Here is a 21,300-nt window from a genome sequence, read left to right on the forward strand (position 1 = left end):
GGAATCAGCGCCTGGGTATCAATGCTGCAGGGGAAGCTGCACACAGCAGCTGAGCAAGATGCCAAGTTGCTAACCTGAACCCACGGGACCTTTGACATGAAACAGAGTGTACAGGTAATGAACAGGACCTTAGACCATGTGACAGAGTGAGAGGAGGTAAGGGGGTGGAGCCAGAAGCTGGGGAAACAGAGAAGGGACAAGCACTAAAGAATAATCAAACAAGCAGAGGTCGTAGCCAGGAGATTACGAGATACCAAAACGGAGAGACAGGGAATCGTCAGAAGCAAAGCCAGAGTTCAGTAAGCCAGGAACACAAACAGAGTAAAGCACAGAAAGCAAGATAACACTATGCAAACCGGACACACACTCCAGAAGTCACGCATACAGATAGAAACAGAATCTATAGCTGACAGGGAAACCAGGTTAGGAGCGAGTATAAATACCCCTCCTATTTTGGAAAAGAGGCTAGCAACATTAACCCTGAGAGCACAGGACATTAACCATGTCCTGACCACGACAAAAATAATATTTTTCTGGGAAAAATGTGATTTTTTTTATTTTCACAGTTCAACATTATAAACTTTTGCGAAGTACCTGAGGGTTCAAGGTGCTCAAAACACATCAAGATACATTCCTATTTTCCAAAATGGGATCACTTGTGGGGGGTTTCCACTGTTTAGGCATATCAGGGGATCTCAAAACGCAACATGGCATCTGCTAAGTATGCCAGCAAATTTTGCATTAAAAAAGTCAAAAGGTCCTTTTTTAACTTACGAGCCCTACCGTGCACCTAAAAAGTAGTTTTCCCCCACATATGGGTATCGGTGTACTCAGGATAAATTTCTCCTATTACCCTTGTAAAAATGCAAAATGTTGGGCTAAAAACATTTTTGTGGGAAAAATGTGATTTTTTTATTTTCACGGCTCAACCTTATAAACTTCTCCGAAGCACCTGGGAGTTCAAGGTGCACACCACACATCTAGATATGTTTCCTGAGGGGTCTAGCTTCCAAAATGGTGTAACTTGTGGGGTGCTTCCACTGTTTAGGCATATCAGGGTCACTCCAAACGGCATGGCATCAGCGAATTATTCCAGCAAATTTTGCATTCAAAAAGTGAGATGGCACCCCTTTTCTTTTCAAGCCCTGCTGTGCACCCAAACAGAAGTTTTCCCCCACATGTGGGGAATCGGCATACTCAGGAGAAATTGCACAACAAATTGTATGGTGCAAATTTTGTTGTTAGACTTGTGAAAATACAAAAATATATTTTTAATAAATGTATTCCTATTCATGTGACTGCAGAGACCCAGGCCCGTATTATCACTGTAGTTTTACAGTTATTACTAAATATAATGATTGTACATAATGTGGTTAGTTAAAGTATTCCATAGCATTGTGCACCTTTGTATTGTAATTTTGATAAATGTTTTAATCCCTATGCATTATCTGGACTATAATTATAAATCTGTGCACCCTTTTAAAGCTTTCCTAGTGTACATACACTTATTATATAGCTATGTATAATAGCTGACGAAGCCGACGCGAAACGCGCGTTGGGGCTGCGGCGGTGATCCCCTCTGCGTCCTTCTTATGGGTAAGAGCTATTTGAACCATGTTTCATATATATATACATGCCGACTAGGCAAAGGGCACCCTAGTGTGGGCCTGCTGTATTGATTTCAATGTTCTAAAGCTCTTGTACCCGGCAAAATATTGCATTACAGCACTTTAGGTTATTATACTGCCAGGATGTCATTGGAGTTTTCACCGTTGTAATTATTCAGTGTTTTCCCTAGGTCTCCTTACTGTCTCTACATTGTTATGATGAAATTGTTTTTAATTTTTCTATAAATAAAAACGTATTTTTATCTTCATATGGGACGTATACTCCGTGTGTTTTTCTCTGGTTTTCATTATGTATAATAAAACTTGCCATGACTAAGAATAATTAAATAGACTAAAAATTGACACTTTATTATCTATGGGTCAAAGTTGCAACATTTCCTTGGTGTAATGAATGGCAGTGAAGACGCTTGTCTTTTTTTTGTCCCTTCATGCTTTAATAACGGAGCTATAAATTGCTTCAGAAGATGAAATGATACTTCAAAGTGTATGAGAAGGAGAAGGCAGCACATTGTTGATAATGTATGAAACGTTTACTCTTCCCATGGTCTTGTGTCCGAGGGGGAAGGGTGCAGAACACAGGCAGAGAGCTGGTGAATAGTCCGAAACTAGCATGAGGCAAGGATTTCAGGTCCTTATAGTCTGTGACCCTGTGATGTGCTTTGTTTAACAGGGGCAGCTGCAGTTATCAACAGATGTTTCGGCAATAAATAATTGGTATCATCTCAGAAAAGGCCCATCTACCTGTGGAGAGAGCATAATGCGGAAAACACTGCTTTGCTATTCTAGCCACATTAATCTCTCATCTATCCAGGTTTCTTGGGGTGCTTCCTGCAGGTGCTCATTCTCACAGAATCAGGACTGTACTCTTTTAAGTTAAGAAGCTTTGTAGGGGTCAAAGAAAAGGTCAAAATCAGCCATAAATTTCTGTCTGAGGTCACAAAAAAAGCTGAAATCAAATGACAATACAGAATTAGTCTAATGTTGCAACATAATCAGCCAAATGTAAGGGGCTGGCTTCCTTCTTAAAGCACGCCGCCGTGCACACCCATACACAAAAGATAAAAGTGATCACATTGTGCTCAGCCATTGGATTGAAGAGTAAAGCCAGACACTAAAGATAACAATGATCCCGGACCACGTAGATATAAATTTATGAATGAATTTCAAGTATTTTATTAACTATATTATCTCTAGTATCATCCATTAGTCTTAATATTATGCCACATAAAGTATTAATTCTTCTAGTACTGGAATTTACATATGAGTAGCCTGCAGATACAGAGAATGCTTAGCGCTTCATACGATGTTCCTTATTCTTAAAAATTTAAAGATTAACTGTCATACTAAGAAAAAAAGTGTACATGTCACTTCCAGATAATCAAATACTGAGAGAAGAACCCCACATTTCTAGAAGTTGCAACAGAACCCCACTTCCACCAGTAGGGTTCCTTTCCCCAGTAGTCATAGGGGCTCAATTTGTCTTGTAGTCTCAAAAAGGCCTTCCCTGTTCACACATTAGTTCCAACAATGCCCTTAACCCCACTTCTCATACCAGGTTTACCCTGGTATACTGGAACACTTCCACCTTTTTCTGGTGTAGTTACTAATAACATGTCAACGCTACGAATGTGCACCATTGTAGTGGTTGTACTCGGCAGCTGTCATTATATGCTAGCTGCCTTGTGTCTTCTATTACTGATTGTTAATGGACACTGTGTATCTGTGTTTTTTGGTATTACTTCAGTTTCTTGTACTCAGTACATTTGGAGGTGAGACAGCCCCCTTGTCCCGTGCACCTTATCTACTCCGCTTTCCATCGGCAGATGTTAAAGGCAGGTGTTAGACACAGGCTCAGGTCCTGCTCTGCCCCTGTCTATTTTGAAGCCTGCTTGCACACAGCGAGGTGAGTTACTAGTTAAGGACATCCTAATTGGGTACACCTTTTTGTGGTCGGATGGCTTTTACACTTTTTTTTTTAACTGTCAAATAAGTGTGGAACTGTGGAACGCTCGCTCTGTCTGTAACAAGCTTTCCTACATCCATGATCTTTTTGTTACTACCAAACATTCCTTCCTCGCCATCACCGAAACCTGGCTCACCCCTTCTGACACAGCCTCTCCTGCTGCACTCTCTTACGGTGGCTTCCACCTTTCTCAAACACCCCGCCCCAGCAGCAAGCATGGTGGAGGAGTTGGTTTTCTCCTGTCAGATAACTGCTCCTTCACCCCAATCCCACTGCCACCCTCTGTTACCCTCCCTTCCTTTGAGGTGCACTCTGTGCGCATCTACTCCCCCTCCAACCTCCAACTGGCTGTCATTTACCGCCCCCCAGGGCCAGCCACCATCTTCTTTGACCACTTCACCACCTGGCTACTTCATTTCCTTTCTGCAGACATCCCCACTATCATCATGGGCGATTTCAACATCCCCATTGACACTTCCCTCTCAGCTGCCACTAAACTTCTATCTCTCTCTTCCTCCTTCGGCCTCACTCAATGGTCTTCTGCAGCCACTCACAAAGATGGTCACACACTGGACCTCATCTTCACCCGCCTCTGCTCCCTATCTAACCTCTCTAACTCACCTCTTCCTCTCTCTGACCACAACCTTCTCACATTCTCATCTCTCTCCACTCCATGTCTAGAGTCCCCACCCCACAAACTTTCACACCCTCGCAGAAATCTTAAACATCTTGACCTACATTCATTCTCTGAATCCCTCCTCCCTCTCACAGACATAAGTTCCATACACAATGCGGATGACGCTGCCGCTCTATATAACCCCACAATAGCTGTAGCTTTGGAATCTGCTGCCCCACTTACACATACCAAAGCTCGCAAAATCAACAGACAGCCCTGGCACACCAGCCTGACCAAAGAACTGAGGCGAGCTTCCAGGGCTGCTGAGCGCAGATGGAAAAGATCCCACTCCAACGACCACTTAATCGCATTCAAACAGTCCCTCACTACTTTCAAGACTGCACTCGCCACAGCTAAACAAACCTACTTCTCATCTCTCATATCCTCCCTGTCTCACAACCCTAAACAGTTATTCAACACCTTCAATTCTCTCCTCCGTCCCCCAGCACCTCCTCCCTCCCCACTTATCTCTGCTGAAGACTTTGCCTCATTCTTCAAGCAGAAGATTGATAACATCAGAGACAGTTTTGGTCAACAAGCCCCAGAGCCCTTCCTCCCAACTTCCCTACCCTCCATCTCCAAAACCAACTACTCCACCATTACAGAAGATCAACTCGCCACTCTACTCTCAAGATCGCATCTCACCACCTGTGCACTTGACCCGCTCCCATCCCACCTCATCCCAAACCTCACCACAATCTTCATCCCAACCCTAACCCATCTCTTCAACCTATCACTAACAACTGGTGTTTTCCCCTCAAGCTTTAAACATGCCTCCATCACACCTATCCTCAAAAAGCCCTCTCTTGACCCATCCTCTGTATCTAGCTATCGCCCTATATCACTTCTCCCCTATGCCTCAAAACTACTGGAACAACACGTCTACCTTGAACTGTCCTCCCATCTCTCTTCTTGCTCCCTCTTTGACAGCTTACAATCTGGCTTCCGGTCACACCATTCCACTGAAACTGCCCTAACTAAGGTCACCAATGACCTCTTAACCGCCAAGAGCAAGCGACACTACTCTGTTCTCCTCCTCCTCGACCTGTCAGCTGCCTTTGACACAGTGGACCATTCCCTATTATTACAGACCCTCTCATCCCTTGGCATCACAGACTTGGCCCTATCCTGGATCTCATCATACCTAACAGACCGGACATTCAGCGTCTCCCACTCACACACCACCTCCTCACCTCGCCCCCTATCTGTCGGAGTCCCACAAGGTTCAGTCCTTGGGCCCCTGCTCTTCTCCATTTACACCTTTGTCCTGGGACAGCTCATAGAATCTCATGGCTTTCAGTATCACCTCTATGCTGATGACACACAGATCTACATCTCTGGACCAGATATCACCTCCCTACTAACCAGAATCCCTCAATGTCTGTCCACTATTTCATCCTTCTTCTCCGCTAGATTTCTGAAACTTAACATGGACAAAACAGAATTCATCATCTTTCCCCCATCTCACGTGACCCCCCCAACGAACCTATCCATTACAGTAAATGACTGCCCACTCTCCCCAGTCCCACAAGCTCGCTGCCTCGGGGTTATCCTTGACGCTGATCTCTCCTTCAAACCACATATCCAAGCCCTTTCCACTTCCTGCCGACTTCAACTCAAAAATATTGCACGAATCCGTTCATTCCTCAACCAAGAATCTGCAAAAACCCTAGTCCATGCCCTCATCATCTCTCGCCTTGACTACTGCAACCTCCTGCTCTGTGGCCTCCCCTCAAACACTCTCGCACCCCTCCAATCTATTCTAAACTCTGCTGCCCGACTAATCCACCTGTCCCCCCGCTATTCTCCGGCCTCTCCCCTCTGTCAATCCCTTCACTGGCTCCCCATTGCCCAGAGACTCCAGTACAAAACCCTAACCATGACGTACAAAGCCATCCACAACCTGTCTCCTCCTTACATCTGTGACCTCATCTCCCGGTACTTTCCTACACGCAACCTCCAATCCTCACAAGATCTCCTTCTCTACTCCCCTCTTATCTCCTCTTCCCACAATCGTATACAAGATTTCTCTTGCGTATCACCCCTACTCTGGAACCCTCTACCACAAAACATCAGACTCTCGCCCACCATCGAAACCTTCAAAAAGAATCTGAAGACCCACCTCTTCCGACAAGCCTACAACCTGCAGTAACCACCGATCGACCAAACCGCTGCATGACCAGCTCTACCCTCACCTACTGTATTCTCACCCATCCCTTGTAGATTGTGAGCCTTCGCGGGCAGGGTCCTCTCTCCTACTGTACCAGTTATGACTTGTATTGTTCAAGATTATTGTACTTGTTTTTATTATGTATACCCCTCCTCACTTGTAAAGCGCCATGGAATAAATGGCGCTATAACAATAAATAATAATAATAATAATAATAAAGTGCCCTATGCTTTTTTTAACATATATACAGTATTTACTGCAGTCTTTCTATGCATTATTTGTATTCTATGTTATATTTTCCTGGCACAAGCAGACTGCATTTGCCCAATATGACACTCTGCCTACAGCGCTTTATTGGAAATCGGTACACATTACGAAATAGACCCATACGTTCTGCTCTAAAACTACACGTGTAATTCAGAACAATATGTACAGCAAATTTATAGAAAAATGTGTGGCTAACGCTCAGACAACTATACCAAATTTATCCTGTTATATACACCATTTTGATACACTGAAATTTTCACCTACTTAGAAATGGATATTGATCAATTTCTGCTACAAAACCACAAGAAAATACTGAATTCTTTAATATTAAAGAAGGAAGACTCAGCAGATATAATCAGTAATGAGCATATTTTGTATGCAAATTGCCTCTTCAGAGAAAAAGAGTCTACAACCAATTTTCACATTTTTTTTTATACCACTCCTCCACTGGAGTGATTTTGTGTGACGTGTAAAAACAAGTCACATCATAAATATGGATAAAAAACTGTGAAAAAAAATGGGACATACCTTTAACAAATTCAATTTAAAAGTAATGAACTTGGAGCAAACAAATGCTTTTCAATAGCACACAACTTTTATAAATATGCCTAAAAACTAAAAAGGCAGCAAAATACTGGCGCAACACATATGATAAATACCCCTCAAAGTGTTTATGTATATACATGTTACCTAGTGAAGCACAGACACATGTCTCTTGCCATAACTGATACAGACAGGTCAATTCGTACCAGTAACTCCCGCAGCCTCGGGTTGATTAGGTCTTGTAGGTTTGTTTTGTCTTCTGGGCCCACAGCCTGTTTGTATTGCCACCTTTCTGGCACAAATGGCCACTTCATTTCCTTTGCCTCTTGGATAAGTGTCCCCAGATTGTCCGGGAGAGAAGCTGAAAAAGGTCAAAGTGCATTAAAGATATATCCGTTACATAGTGACAAGACTCATCTGTTATGTTGTGGTATGCACGGCACATGAGAATACCTCACTTTCCATACACCTTTGTGCACTTGCTACACATTGTTGCCCTCTACAACAACAGTGATAATAAGAAAATGTCTATCAACTCAAGGTCTATTCTCTTCTGCCCTCAAGGTAAGGTGAAGCAATCGGCCATTAAATAGGTTTTTAATGGGAAGCAAATCATTAAGATAAGTGGAGACAAGCTTGTACGCTCTACAGGAAGTAAACCATCGTCTCTCTAATAGGAGAAAGAAAAATCTAATTTCACCTGCTAAAACAACATTGTATTCACGTCGTAGCACTTAACAGTATAGCCCCAGGCATAATAATACGTTCATGTGCCTGCATCTATGGTCATTTTCACATCCACAACCATTACCTTTCTAGCAAAATGTTGTGTATGACACGGTTTATTGTATTACGTGTTATAATTCCAGATTGTTCAGAGAATAATTCCAGATTGTTCAAAGCATCATTCCAGATTGTTCAGAGAATCATTCCAGATTGTTCAGAGAATCATTCCAGATTGTTCAGGGAATCATTCCAGATTGTTCAGAGCATCATTCCAGATTGCTCAGAGAATCATTCCAGATTGCTCAGAGAATCATTCCAGATTGCTCAGAGAATCATTCCAGATTGTTCAGAGAATCATTCCAGATTGTTCAGAGCATCATTCCAGATTGTTCAGAGAATCATTCCAGATTGTTCAGAGCATCATTCCAGATTGTTCAGAGCATCATTCCAGATTGTTCAGAGCATCATTCCACATTGCTCAGAGCATCATTCCAGATTGTTCAGAGCATCATTCCAGATTGTTCAGAGAATCATTCCAGATTGTTCAGAGAATCATTCCAGATTGTTCAGAGCATCATTCCAGATTGTTCAGAGCATCATTCCAGATTGTTTAGAGAATCATTCCAGATTGTTCAGAGCATCATTCCAGATTGTTCAGAGAATCATTCCAGATTGTTCAGAGCATCATTCCAGATTGTTCAGAGAATCATTCCAGATTGTTCAGAGCATCATTCCAGATTGTTCACAGAATCATTCCAGATTGTTTAGAGAATCATTCCAGATTCTTCAGAGAATCAATCCAGATTCTTCAGAGAATCAATCCAGATTGTTCAGAGCATCATTCCAGATTGTTCACAGAATCATTCCAGATTGTTTAGAGAATCATTCCAGATTCTTCAGAGAATCAATCCAGATTCTTCAGAGAATCAATCCAGATTGTTCAGAGCATCATTCAAGATTGTTCAGAGAAACATTCCAGATTGTTCAGAGCATCATTCCAGATTGTTCACAGAATCATTCCAGATTGTTCAGAGAATCATTCCAGATTCTTCAGAGAATCAATCCAGATTGTTCAGAGAATAATTCCAGATTGTTCAGAGAATAATTCCAGATTGTTCAGAGAATAATTCCAGATTGTTCAGAGCATCATTCCAGATTGTTCAGAGAATACGGTAATTCCAGATTGTTCAGAGCATCATTCAAGATTGTTCAGAGAAACATTCCAGATTGTTCTGAGAATCATTCCAGATTGTTCTGGCAGCTGATCTCAAGTTTGTAAGCATCCCCTGCTTGGTCATTGTAGGCTCACAAGGCAATTCTTTTCCATGTTACTTGTAAGGGACATTACATATTGGTATCATAAGAAGGAGTTTTTAACAAAGATATTTTCATTCTTGAATGTATATGTATAGATAGAGTATAGAATACATAGTGTCAGATTAGATTCAAGATCAGATTCAATAAGGGATAATATGAATAGAGCCATTTATGTTACAGACATGACCACTTCAGTATATCAAAACACAGAAAAAAAATCATTCATAATATGATAATGGTCAATTAGTCTCTGGTTAGTTTTGAAAAGGATAAATGTGCCATAATGGAGAGGGTGCAGCACAATTTGGCGCACCCTAAAATAATAATGCATTTAGGCTGAATAAGTTCATTAATCCATTTGTTTGTGCTAAAATATTCCATGCAGGCCACGCTGCACTAAGAGAGCTATCATTTTGTCCAATTTCGTTATATTTAATCCAATTATCTTCTATAATTTTAATTACAAGGATACAGTTGGAGACACTGGAGATGCTATTATGCTAAAATGTCTTTCTACCCAGCAAACATAATAGGCAGTGCTTCTAGCAAGATCCATTAAAGAGAAGACAAATCTCTTGAAATTGTACAGTAAAAGTATTGGGTACAATTGCAGACAAAAACTGTGCTCGCAATTCATCCCTCAGAAACACTGGTGGACTTCATAGAAAACTATCAAGCAATTTTTCAATTATGCTTCTCCCTTTTAAATGCTATTCCTGCTTTTGGTAATGAGAATGAAAAATACTGACCAATATATTGTGTAAAATATGGTGTCATACAGAAGAATAGGCACATGGTCCCCATTTCTATAGTACAGGGCAGTGGGCACAGTGTGCTACACTTAGGCCTCATTCAGACATGTACCCATTATGTGGCTGTTCACATGTCCATGTTTGTATTGTACACCGAGTAGTCCGACAAAAAACAAATGGAGGCATGCCTGATTTTTATCCTAATTATGGATCTAACTCACCCTTTCACTTAAATGGATTAAATAAAAAGTCACTGAGATCCATCCTAGTTGCTTCCTAGTCCTATGTGGTTTTCACTGACCGATAGAAGATTAAGAAACCTCCTACAGTGTTTTGTAGCATGCAAGAAAAACTGATGAAACACTGATGGGTAAACACTGACACACGGACTAAACACTGATGGGTAAACACTGACACACGGACCAAACGCTGATGGGTAAACACTGACACACGGACCAAACACTGATGGGTAAACACTGACATACAGACCAAACACTAATGGGTAAACACTGACATACGGACCAAACACTGATGGGTAAACACTGACACACGGACTGAACACTGATGGGTAAACACTGACACACGGACCAAACGCTGATGGGTAAACACTGACACACGGACCAAACACTGATGGGTAAACACAGACATACGGACCAAACACTGATGGAAATTGGTCCGTTCTTCACATTAGAGAAAAATCACTGATGTCTGAATGAGGCCTTACTGAAAGTTAACCAAAAACATAAGCTAGCATAATTAATTATATCATCAAATCGTGGCCGACAGTCACCATTTGTCAGATTTGAAAAGATGCCCTCCACATAGAGCTTTGTAGATTTTCCTTCATAGTGAAGCATGACATCTTCAAAGATACCACTTTTTTTGCTGCCCCTTAAAGTCATGTAATGGTGATTTTCTTTGAATATTTATGGCGGTGATGACCTATAAGTAGAATTACCAGAGTTTTTTTTACATAGGCTAACAAACAGACCACCCAAAATGAGCAGTGATACAAGAAGGATGACAGATATGCTTCCTAAAGAGCAATCTTCACAGAGCACAAGAATCCGAGTGAAAATGCCTACGGCAAAGAAGGACGGCTGGCTGGTCTGAAAAGATAAACAGAGACATGAGAGGACGCTATGAACTGTTCTGTCTATGCATGGCGAGTCTGGGAGAATAGATACAGTGATAGTGATACACCAATGTCCACTAAGTCTGGTGTCATAGGCTCAATTAACAGTGATTTTGAGACTGTTTTTTCGTAGCACTTTATACTGTAATTTATGATAATGGTAAATTTAGGTCAATACATTTTTTGCTTATTTATAAAAAAAATTCCGAAATTTGAAATTTTCGAACTTTAAATGATTAAGCCTTTAATCCAGATAGTCATACAATAGTAAATAATATTTCCCACATGTCTGCTTTACATCAGAACTATTTGTAAAATGTTCTTTTATTTTGTTAGCATTTTGGGAGGTTTAAAAATGTAGCAGCAATTTTTTCATTTCGTCAAGGAAATTTACAAAGTTTATTTTTTTAGGGACCTATCCAGGTTTGAAGTGACTTTGGGGGTCCTTTATATTGGAAACCCCCAAAAGAAATGCCACTTTAATCCTTTTACACTGCAGACTTTTTTCGTTTTTGGGTTTCTGTTTTTCACTCCCCTTCTTCCCAGAGCCATAACTTTTTTATTTTTCTGTCAATATAACCATATGAGGGCTTGTTTCTTGCGGGACAAGTTGCACTTTTGAACGACATGCAATTCCACAACTGTTTCTTGGATTTTTTTTTTTACCATGTTCACCAAATGCTAAAACTGCCATTATGATTCTCCAGGTCATTATGATTTTGTGGACACCAAACATATATAGATTGTTTTTTATTTAAATGGTGAAAAAAAAATCCAAAGTTTGCTAAACAATTTTCCGATACCCGTAGAGTCTCCATTTTTCATGATCTTGGGCTGGGTGAGGGCTTATTTTTTGGGTGCCGAGCTGACATTTTTAAAGATACCACGTTGTCGTGGATACTATCTTATAGCTTGATAGATCGGGCGATTCTGAATGCGTCAATGCCAAATATGTGTATTTTTTTCAGTTTTTATTTTGAATGGGGGGGTGATTTGAACTTTTATATACAGTATATATATATACTTTTTGCATGCTTGAATAGTCTCCATGGGAGTTAACAGCCGGATGCGATTCTACCCGCGGCTGTCGGATGCACATATCAGCTGTTCAAAACAGTTGGCATGTGCCAGGAAAGATGTTGGCTCAGCATCGGAGCCAACATCAAAGGGAGGGACACTACATGAACAGTACATGTACGGCGCATGTCGTGAAGGGGTTAAAATCCAACCCCCCACTGACATATTGAAAACTGCAGCTAGTTAATTTACCCTTCAGATGATTTTCAGGAATTAATGCAAAGTGACATAACAGAAATGAAAATGTATATTTTTAGCACCTAAATGTCGCTAACTTCTGAACAGGCCACTGTAGCCAGCCGACTCTAAGGCCGCTATTTGGCCATTAATTGCCATGGCAAACTCAGGACCATACAATCATGATCTCAGGGTGCCGATGGGGATAAAGAGGAAGCCCCCACACTCTGTTAACCATTTATATGATGTAGTCACTATTAACAGCAGCATCTAAGGGGTTAAACAGATATGGATGGTGCCAATGCTGATCGTGGCTAATGCAGCAAGTTGTCAGTGATAGTGTACAGCCGACAGCTGCTGGATTGTCACCAGTATGGGGATGCTAGTCTCTTATATCTCAGGTCAGTAAAAAGACATATTGGCTGTCATTAAGGGGTTAAGGATCTTGCCAGGGTGTATAAGGAGAGACATATCAATCACCTGCTGCAGACCTGGGAGAAAGTGGGCAAGGGTGGCACTGGACTAGTCCCCTCTATCCCTATTAGCTATGGCTGAATCTCTAAAGTATATTTACTCTGAATTGCTGGAGCTGCAAGTGCTGAGGTGGCAGGTTACCATTAATAATAATACGGTAATAATAATTTTATTTATATAGCGCCAACATATTCCGCAGCACTTTACATTTTAGAGGGGACTTGTACAGACAATAGACATTACAGCATAACAATAAACACAGATCAAAACAGATACCAGGAGGAATGAGGGCCCTGCTCGCAAGCTTACAAACTATGAGGAAAAAGGGAAACACGAGAGGTGGATGGTAACAATCGCTTTAGTTGTTCGGACCAACCATAGTGTAAGGCTATGTGCACACGATGCGGATTTGCTGCGGATCCGCAGCGGATTTTTCCGCGCAGAAACACTGCAGAACCGCACTGTGATTTACAGCACAATGTAAATCATTGGGTAAAAAAAAAAAGCTGTGCAGATGGTGCGGAAAAATCAGTGCGGAATTGCTGCGGATTTAAAAGAAGTGAATGTCACTTCTTTTGTGCGGATCTGCAGCGTTTCTGCACCCCTCCATGATAGAAATCCGCTGTGGCAAAAACTGCATAAAATCCGCATCAATTCCGTGGCAAATCCGCACAAAATCCGCAGCTGCAGATTCTGCCAGATGCGGATTTTGTGCAGAAATTCTGCACCACATTTCCTACATGTGCACATAGCCTAAGAATCGGGTGATCACGTAATGCTGCATGAACCAGTTAACAGCCTAAATATGTAACAGTACAGACACAGAGGGCTATTAACTGCATAAAGCGTATGAGAACATGATGCGAGGAACCTGATTATGGTTTAAGTTTTTTTTTTTTTTAGTGAATGGGCCACACAGGGATAGTTAGGCTAATGCGATGAGGCGGCAGGCCAGTCTGAACAAATGTGTTTTTAGGGCACGCTTAAAACTGTGGGGACTGGGGATTAATTGTATTAACCTGGGTAGTGCATTCCAAAGAATTGGCGCAGCACGTGAAAAGTCTTGGAGACGGAAGTGGGAGGTTCTGATTATTGAGGATGCTAACCTCAGGTCATTAGCAAAATGGAGAGCACGGGTAGGGTGGTAGACTGAGACCAGGGAGGAGATCTAGGGAGGTGCTGAGCCATGGAGTGCTTTGTGGGTGTGGGTAATAAGTTTGTACTGGATTCTGGAGTGGATGGGTAACCAGTGTAATGACTGGCACAACGTAGAGGCATCAGTGTAACGATTGGTGAGGAATATGATCCTGGCTGCAGCATTCAGGACAGATAGGAGAGGGGAGAGTTTGGTAAGAGGGAGGTCGATTAGTACAGAGTTACAATAGTCCAGACGAGAATGAATAAGAGAAAGAGTAAGCGTTTTTGCAGAGTCGAAAGTAAGAAAAGGTTGAATTCTATTAACCATTAACACATTTGTTGGTGTATAATATTGTGCTATATACAAACATTATACTCCTTGATGTATTTTCTTTACATTGTACTTTTGAGTGTAAACCTCTTCTTTTGTGTAAGTTTTAGGCATAAATATATGTTTTAATGCACTTTTTTAAATTAAAGGAAATCTATGTTGTATAGATCAGATGTGTCAGTCTCAGTCATGAGAAAGCTAGCGTTCAAGCGGTATGCAAATCAGGGTGGAAATACAAAGCACTTTCTCATGACTGGCACATTGGTATCATCTTTATTGGGGGTCATTCAGGTATATTATGAATAAAATTTGCTAACAGGATGTTTAAATATCACCATTATTTTATTTGATTACTGAAGTACACATAATTTCCAGCAAGGTGCTACACTGCGGGTATCTTTGTGGTTCAGGTAGGGAACCTTCTTATTAAAGTATGAACCTCACACCTTACATAAATTCATTATAACAGATCTGTCTCTGAACTGTGCCCTCTGAAAGAACTCACGGTCACCATGTAACAAACTCTCCCACATTCATGACTTCTTTCCTTCAAATTCCCTTAACCTTCCTGCTCTTACTGAAACCTAGATACAGCAGAGACCACCACCGCTGCTGCATTCTCGTATGGTGACCTACATTTTTCATATACCACTAGAACTGACAACAAACCAGATGGAGGTGTTGGCCTGCTCCTTTCAACAAAATGTGCTTTTCAGGTTATCCCACCTGTACCATCACTTATCTTCCCTTCTTTTGAGGTCCACAGTGTCAGACTCTACCAGCCCTTTTTCCTGTGAGGTGTGGTTGTATATCGCTCTCAGGCCACTCCCGTCAGCTCTTGGATCACATGCCACCTGGCTTCCAAACTTTTTCTCCTGTGACATCCCTACTCTCTTCATGGTGGACTTTTACATATCCATTGGTAACCCCATTTTCCCATCTGCCGCTCAACTTTTATCTGTAATTTCCTCTGGGCCTTTCCCAACTTACTAACTCTCCTACGCATGAAGACAGGAATACGGTGGACCTAGTCTTCTCCCGGCTCTGCTCAGTGCAAGATTTTACTGACTCCTCTCTCCAGCTCTCTGACTGCAATCTTCTTTCATTCTCTGTCAATAACTGTCATCCCACTCAGGACATCCCCACTTACCACACTTTCAGGAATACACGTGCCATTAAAACCCAAAAACGTATTAGGAATTTGAAGTCATCATTTGCCCCAATCTTCTCCCTCTCATGTCCCAACTCTGCTTTGAAACATTATAATTAAACATTGCAAAATGCCCTGGATGAAGCTGCACCTCCTATATTTAAAACAAAGGCACAGACGGCGCATGCTGCAACCACGTTTTCTCAATAGCGCTCCAGGCGCATCTCTGGAGAAAATCCAATCTGGTCAAAGATTTCATCAATCATAAGTTTATGCTTGAAACATACAACTTTGCCCTTTCCCTCTCCAAACAAACCTACCTCAACACCCTCATCACCTCACTATCCAACAATCCTAAAGGACTCTTTGATACTTTTCATTCTCTCCTCAATCCAAAAGTGCTGACCCCCATCACCGACCTCAGAGCTGACAATTTGGCCAATTATTTATAAGAAAAAATTGACCGCAACATACACAAAGTTTTCTCCCAATCCCCTATCATGAACTCTCCTCCCTCCCACACGGCATCCAGCTCACTTTCTGTCTTTGAACCGGTCACAGAAGAATTAATTAAATGAATTCCCAATGCCCAGAGTTTTAAGCATGGCCTAAAAATGCATTTCTTTAGACTGGCATATTGCCTCACTTCACATATCTAACGATTTTTCTTCCAAATCAGGACCCTCGTAGCATCTGTTCACACCCTCCATGCACTTAATCGCTCTCTGTGTGTACTTGTACACCTAGTGGCTGGTGACCGGTTCATGCAGCATTATGTGAATACCCTATTTGTTATATTGATGGCTGGACCGTACCATATACCTTTCATGTCGCCCCTATTTCCTCATAAACTGTAAGCTTGCGAGCAGGACCTTCACCCATTTTGGTATTGGTTGAGTTTTGTGTTATTATTAGTGATGAGCGAATGTGCTCGGATAAGGCGTTATATGAGCATGCTCAGGTGCTAACTGAGTGACTTTGGCATACTCGAAAAATATGTTCGAGTCCCCGCAGCTGCATGTCTCGATGCTGTTCCAAAGCCACATATGCAGGGATCACCTAACAAACAGGGAATCTCTGCTTGTGTTGCTGCTGTCGAACAAGATCGAGACAAGCAGCTGCGGGGACTCGAACAAGTTATTCGAGCACACTGATGTCACTCTGTTAGCACCCGACCATGCTTGGATAACACCTTATCTGAGCCTGTTCGCTCATCATTAGTTATCATGTTATGTCTTTATTGTATGTAAAAGTCCCCTATAAAATGTGAAGTGCTGCTGAATATGTTGGCGCTACATTAATACAAATTATTAATATTATTACATGTCTTGAGGATAATTGTCACTTTCCTGAAATGCATTAGTGTGCATGAAGGCATCTACTGATGGAGATGCAGGATTTTAAAGGGCCACTGTCACCCCCCTCCAGCCGTTATAAACTAAAAGAGCCACCTTGTGCAGCAGTAATGCTGCATTCTAACAAGGTGGCTCTTTTAGTTTTAGGTTCAAGCATACCCCAAATAAAATGTTTTTATACTTAGCCACAATTCCTGTCTCTAGCCAGGTAGGCGGGTCCTCACTCCCTAGCTTGGCCAGCTCCTCTGCCGTCACTCACATCTTCCTGCGCTTTCGGTGCCGCCCCCTCAGCGCTGTTATCGTTTCAAATCCGGTGCCTGCGCTGTGTACTGGTGTCCTGCGCAGACGCAGTAAGCTCTGGCCGTCTGATGTAATGGCTGATACCAGAGAACAAAAGACATCCACAGAACACCAGGATGGATCTGCTGCACAGCAAATAGCTGTAGGACCTGCGATGATGTCACTGCCATGTGATTAGGGCAATCACATGGCAGTGACGTCATCGCAGGTCCTACAGCTATTTGCTGTGCAGCAGATGCATCCTGGTGTTCTGTGGATGTCTTTTGTTCTCTGGTATCAGCCATTACATCAGACGGCCAGAGCTTACTGCGTCTGCGCAGGACACCAGTACACAGCGCAGGCGCCCGATTTGAAACGATAACAGCGCTGAGGGGGCGGCGCCGAAAGCGCAGGAAGATGTGAGTGACGGCAGAGGAGCTGGCCAAGCTGGGGAGTGAGGACCCGCCTACCTGACTAGAGACAGGAATTGTGGCTAAGTATAAAAACGTTTTATTTGGAGTATGCTTGAACCTAAAACTAAAAGAGCCACCTTGTTAGAATGCAGCATTACTGCTGCACAAGGTGGCTCTTTTAGTTTATAACGGCTGGAGGGGGGTGACAGTGGCCCTTTAAACAAGGCATTTCTACTTATTGCTAACATTAAAAGACTCTTTCATTGTGCTTTAATTATGTTTTATGCCTTTATTAGATTTGATATATGGTGTGACATGATGGCATGATATATAATATTCTGATAATATTAATATCTTTGTTATATAATAAGCAAAACTATTTATATTATTTTACTGTACAATCGATCAAGCTTGTATTTGAGCCTGTACATACATTGTTTAGGTCTCATATAATACTACGATATATGAGGTCACAGAGGGGTTAGTTTTGCATAATACAAAATAAAATAATTCTGTAAAAGAAAACAGTCATTATTAAATTAGCATTAAATAAAAGAGTTCAGTAATAAAGCCTTACACAAAAGCCATTCAGTTTATGATTGGGCACTAAATTCAATGATGCAAGTGTCCTCGCAAGTCCGTTATCGAACGTTAGCACAGCTATGGCAGGACACCTGCTTGTGGAAGATGAGCATCAACTCAGCTGCTTGACATCAAATCCTTGAAGCGGAATATTCCTGGTCATTCATCCTTGGCAAATTATGCACCAGTTTAACTATTCAAGTTAGAAATATGTGCTGCTTAGTAACAATAATTAGTAACAATAATTATTTGTTTATTTTACAATTTAAAAACTTAGAAAGAAGTGTTGTCATCTTTTGTATATATACTGCACATTTTTGATTCCTCTCTTACTAATCGTATGCTGCTCTTGTGCCTTTTCCTGCACCATTTCCTGTTCACCCAGCTCTAGTTACAATGTGCTGATATGACATGTGAACAGGATTGTCAAAATTTAGCTTCAGCATTGCCCTCTTTGGCTTTGATATGTCACTGATACAATACATGTGGAGCTGTCTGCAGCACTCTCATATCGGCAGGACTCAAAGCTCATAAACCAAAGAATCACACTTGGCAAAAATCCTCAACCCCAAACAGAGAGACAGCGTTCAAAAGAGGTAGAGAGATGAAAATGAAAATTTATGCACAATGAATGACAGCAACTGAATGCAATTCATGATAGCTATAAATGTTCATTTTTCATCTCACCACCCTTTTGGACGATGTCTATGTCCTTGATATAGTCATTACTTGGCTACAGTGGTAATTACTCGCAAGTCATGGCTGGAGCACAGTACACACAGACTGAGAAACGTTGGTGAGGTGTGTACTAAGCCCGCCATACAGAATAGATGGCTGTTGGCAGAACAATAGTTTGGCTGATCATTCAGCCAGAAGCCATCTCGAACTGGCTCTGCTTGGCCAGAGACATAAGAGCGCTCCTGTGTTCTCTACAAGAGAGCCTTTGCCAAAGATACCTTGAGGCACCTAACAATACGATCAGCAGTTTAAAATCGGACATGCCAGATCAATATGTTCACCCATAATAGCTTGTTTGTGGCTCCCATAAAACTAGACAGTCGTCCAAACGGTAGCATACCCCAGTGGTGGATACAGCCTATTTAGTATTTCAGGAAAAAAGGAGTCAAGAAGACCATAAACCCATCTGTGTGCCAATATGGTGCATGCAGCAATGTGAAAGAGACTAGCGCACTGTTCATATGGTGCACCTATATTCATAAATGTCCGACTGTGCCCACTCTGAACAATTAGTTATTAATCCAGATTTTTACAGAATTGTAAAGTGTAAACTTGCTTCACAGGATCTGCATCATTGAGAAGATTTGTCCTACAATATTGAGTAGTATCTACTGAACCAATATTTTAATTACTGTACGAATGTGCAGTATTTCCCACTAGCTACCCTGAGGCTACATCTTCATGGAGAATTCTTAATCCTTTGTGTTCTCTGATCATTCCTCTCTTCCTCAACTATTTTACCACATTTGCTGTGTCTAATTTAGTGATTATGGGGCTTCAACTCTCTGTGTCTGGATCTAACCTGTTCTGACTCAGGGGACTGGTAACTAAATCAAATATACTACCTAAAATTCGATGGATAAGAGATTGTAGAATCAGCTTAGCTTAAGAGAAATTCAACAGGACTTTAAAAGTGAGTCATTGTCAGGTTAAATGGGGTTTCCAGCCAAACAACATGCATACAAGAGCTTTAAAAAGTAAGTGATAATACTTACTAATATTATTCTATTGGGCCAAATGTCTTCACTGGCAGGTAGTCACTCCATTCTGGCCACTTTGCTCTGATCACGTGCTGACACAGGAACCATGGGACCAAAAACAGTGTGAGGAGGGCAATTGTGTGACCTGTGTCAAACAAGGGACCAGAAGAAAAGCTGCTGGGACCCAGGATGGAGTAGCCACTTGACGTGTTTCAGTAGCCAGCCTTATAAAAATACGGTATATTAGAAAGTTATTTCAGTAGTTAAAATTAACTTATATATATTTTTTTGTCATTGAAACCCACTTAAGGCTTAATACATCAGCACATCAGGCTTTTGTGCGGAAAATGTCCTAAGTGATCAGCTATTAGCCTGTGCAGTGTAGTATATGCTCTATGCAATCTAAATAGAAAAGGCAGAGCATTAGAGTACAAAACGTCCATTCCTTTCTCTCCTTTTATCTGTCATCTTGGAGTGTTGGGAGGCCCAATAGACATTAATAGCTGAAAGGTCCGACTGAAATCAGTAAGTTAACCAATTTTCATCTAACGTGAATTTGCAATTTAGCAAGTAGCAGTATGATTTATTTTAAAACAGGAGTCCACAACCTGCTGATGATGCCATTCTATGCGGCCCCTCAACCATATGGACAGAAAAAAGCTTTTCTGACAAAGTTAACTGTAAGTGAGAAGCTACACAGAGACCAGTAGCTGAGGAGCCAGGAGTGGCAAAGTGCTAATGGTGAACTGTGTAGACATCTTTGGATGCCTCATACATTTGGAGAATGGGGACTCCAGGCCAGTGTTACACTTCAGAAAAAAAGAGTATGTAAATTAGACAGAAGGCCTTAGGTGTCAGCCGCTCGCTCCACTGTAGCTTATGGGAGTTGTGAAACATTAGGCAGTAAGCACAAAACCCAAAACCTATCATAGAGAGCAAGAGCATGAATTACCGCTTCATCTTTAGGCTAAATTCAGACAGTTTAGGAGAATTTAGGATTTTACTGCAAAATCCACATAAAAAAAATTGTTTCAAATACTCTGTATAAGTTTCCTACTGGTTTTACACAGACTGTTTTGAGGACCCGGCTGCGAACCGGAGGATTTCGGTTACCTGTTTTTGTGAGTTTTCTGGAATAAAGACATTTTATGTTTAACTCTCTGGGGTCCCTGACTATCTGTCGCACTGTGTGAACACCGCTGCACTACAGTATATACTTTCGATATACTATAGATGTCACAGAAGGCAATTCTCCTTTAGCTTTTAGTGCAGGGGACTTGAAACTGCGATCGTCTGATCACTTGTACTATACATAACAGTGCATCAGCACTGCCATGTATAGAGAAAATTACGGTCTCCTATGAGCGCCAGCTAAACGCTGGCTTTACAGGAGAATTGTCATCACAAGAATGAAGGTCTTCAGCAAACCC

General features: G+C 41.6%; 1 protein-coding gene across 1 annotated transcript in view; it reads right to left on the reverse strand.

Moving 5' to 3' along the window:
* The window catches only part of ALPK1 (alpha kinase 1), a 199,950-nt gene that overhangs the window by 85,911 nt on the left and 92,739 nt on the right, over nt 1–21,300 (reverse strand). Inside the window, exon 3 of the mRNA XM_077278906.1 lies at nt 7,454–7,608. Coding sequence (XP_077135021.1) covers nt 7,454–7,608 — 155 coding nt within the window. The remainder of the gene's footprint in view (nt 1–7,453; nt 7,609–21,300) is intronic.

The sequence above is a fragment of the Ranitomeya variabilis genome, chromosome 1 (genome assembly GCF_051348905.1).
Source record: "Ranitomeya variabilis isolate aRanVar5 chromosome 1, aRanVar5.hap1, whole genome shotgun sequence".
Lineage (NCBI taxonomy): Eukaryota > Metazoa > Chordata > Amphibia > Anura > Dendrobatidae > Ranitomeya > Ranitomeya variabilis.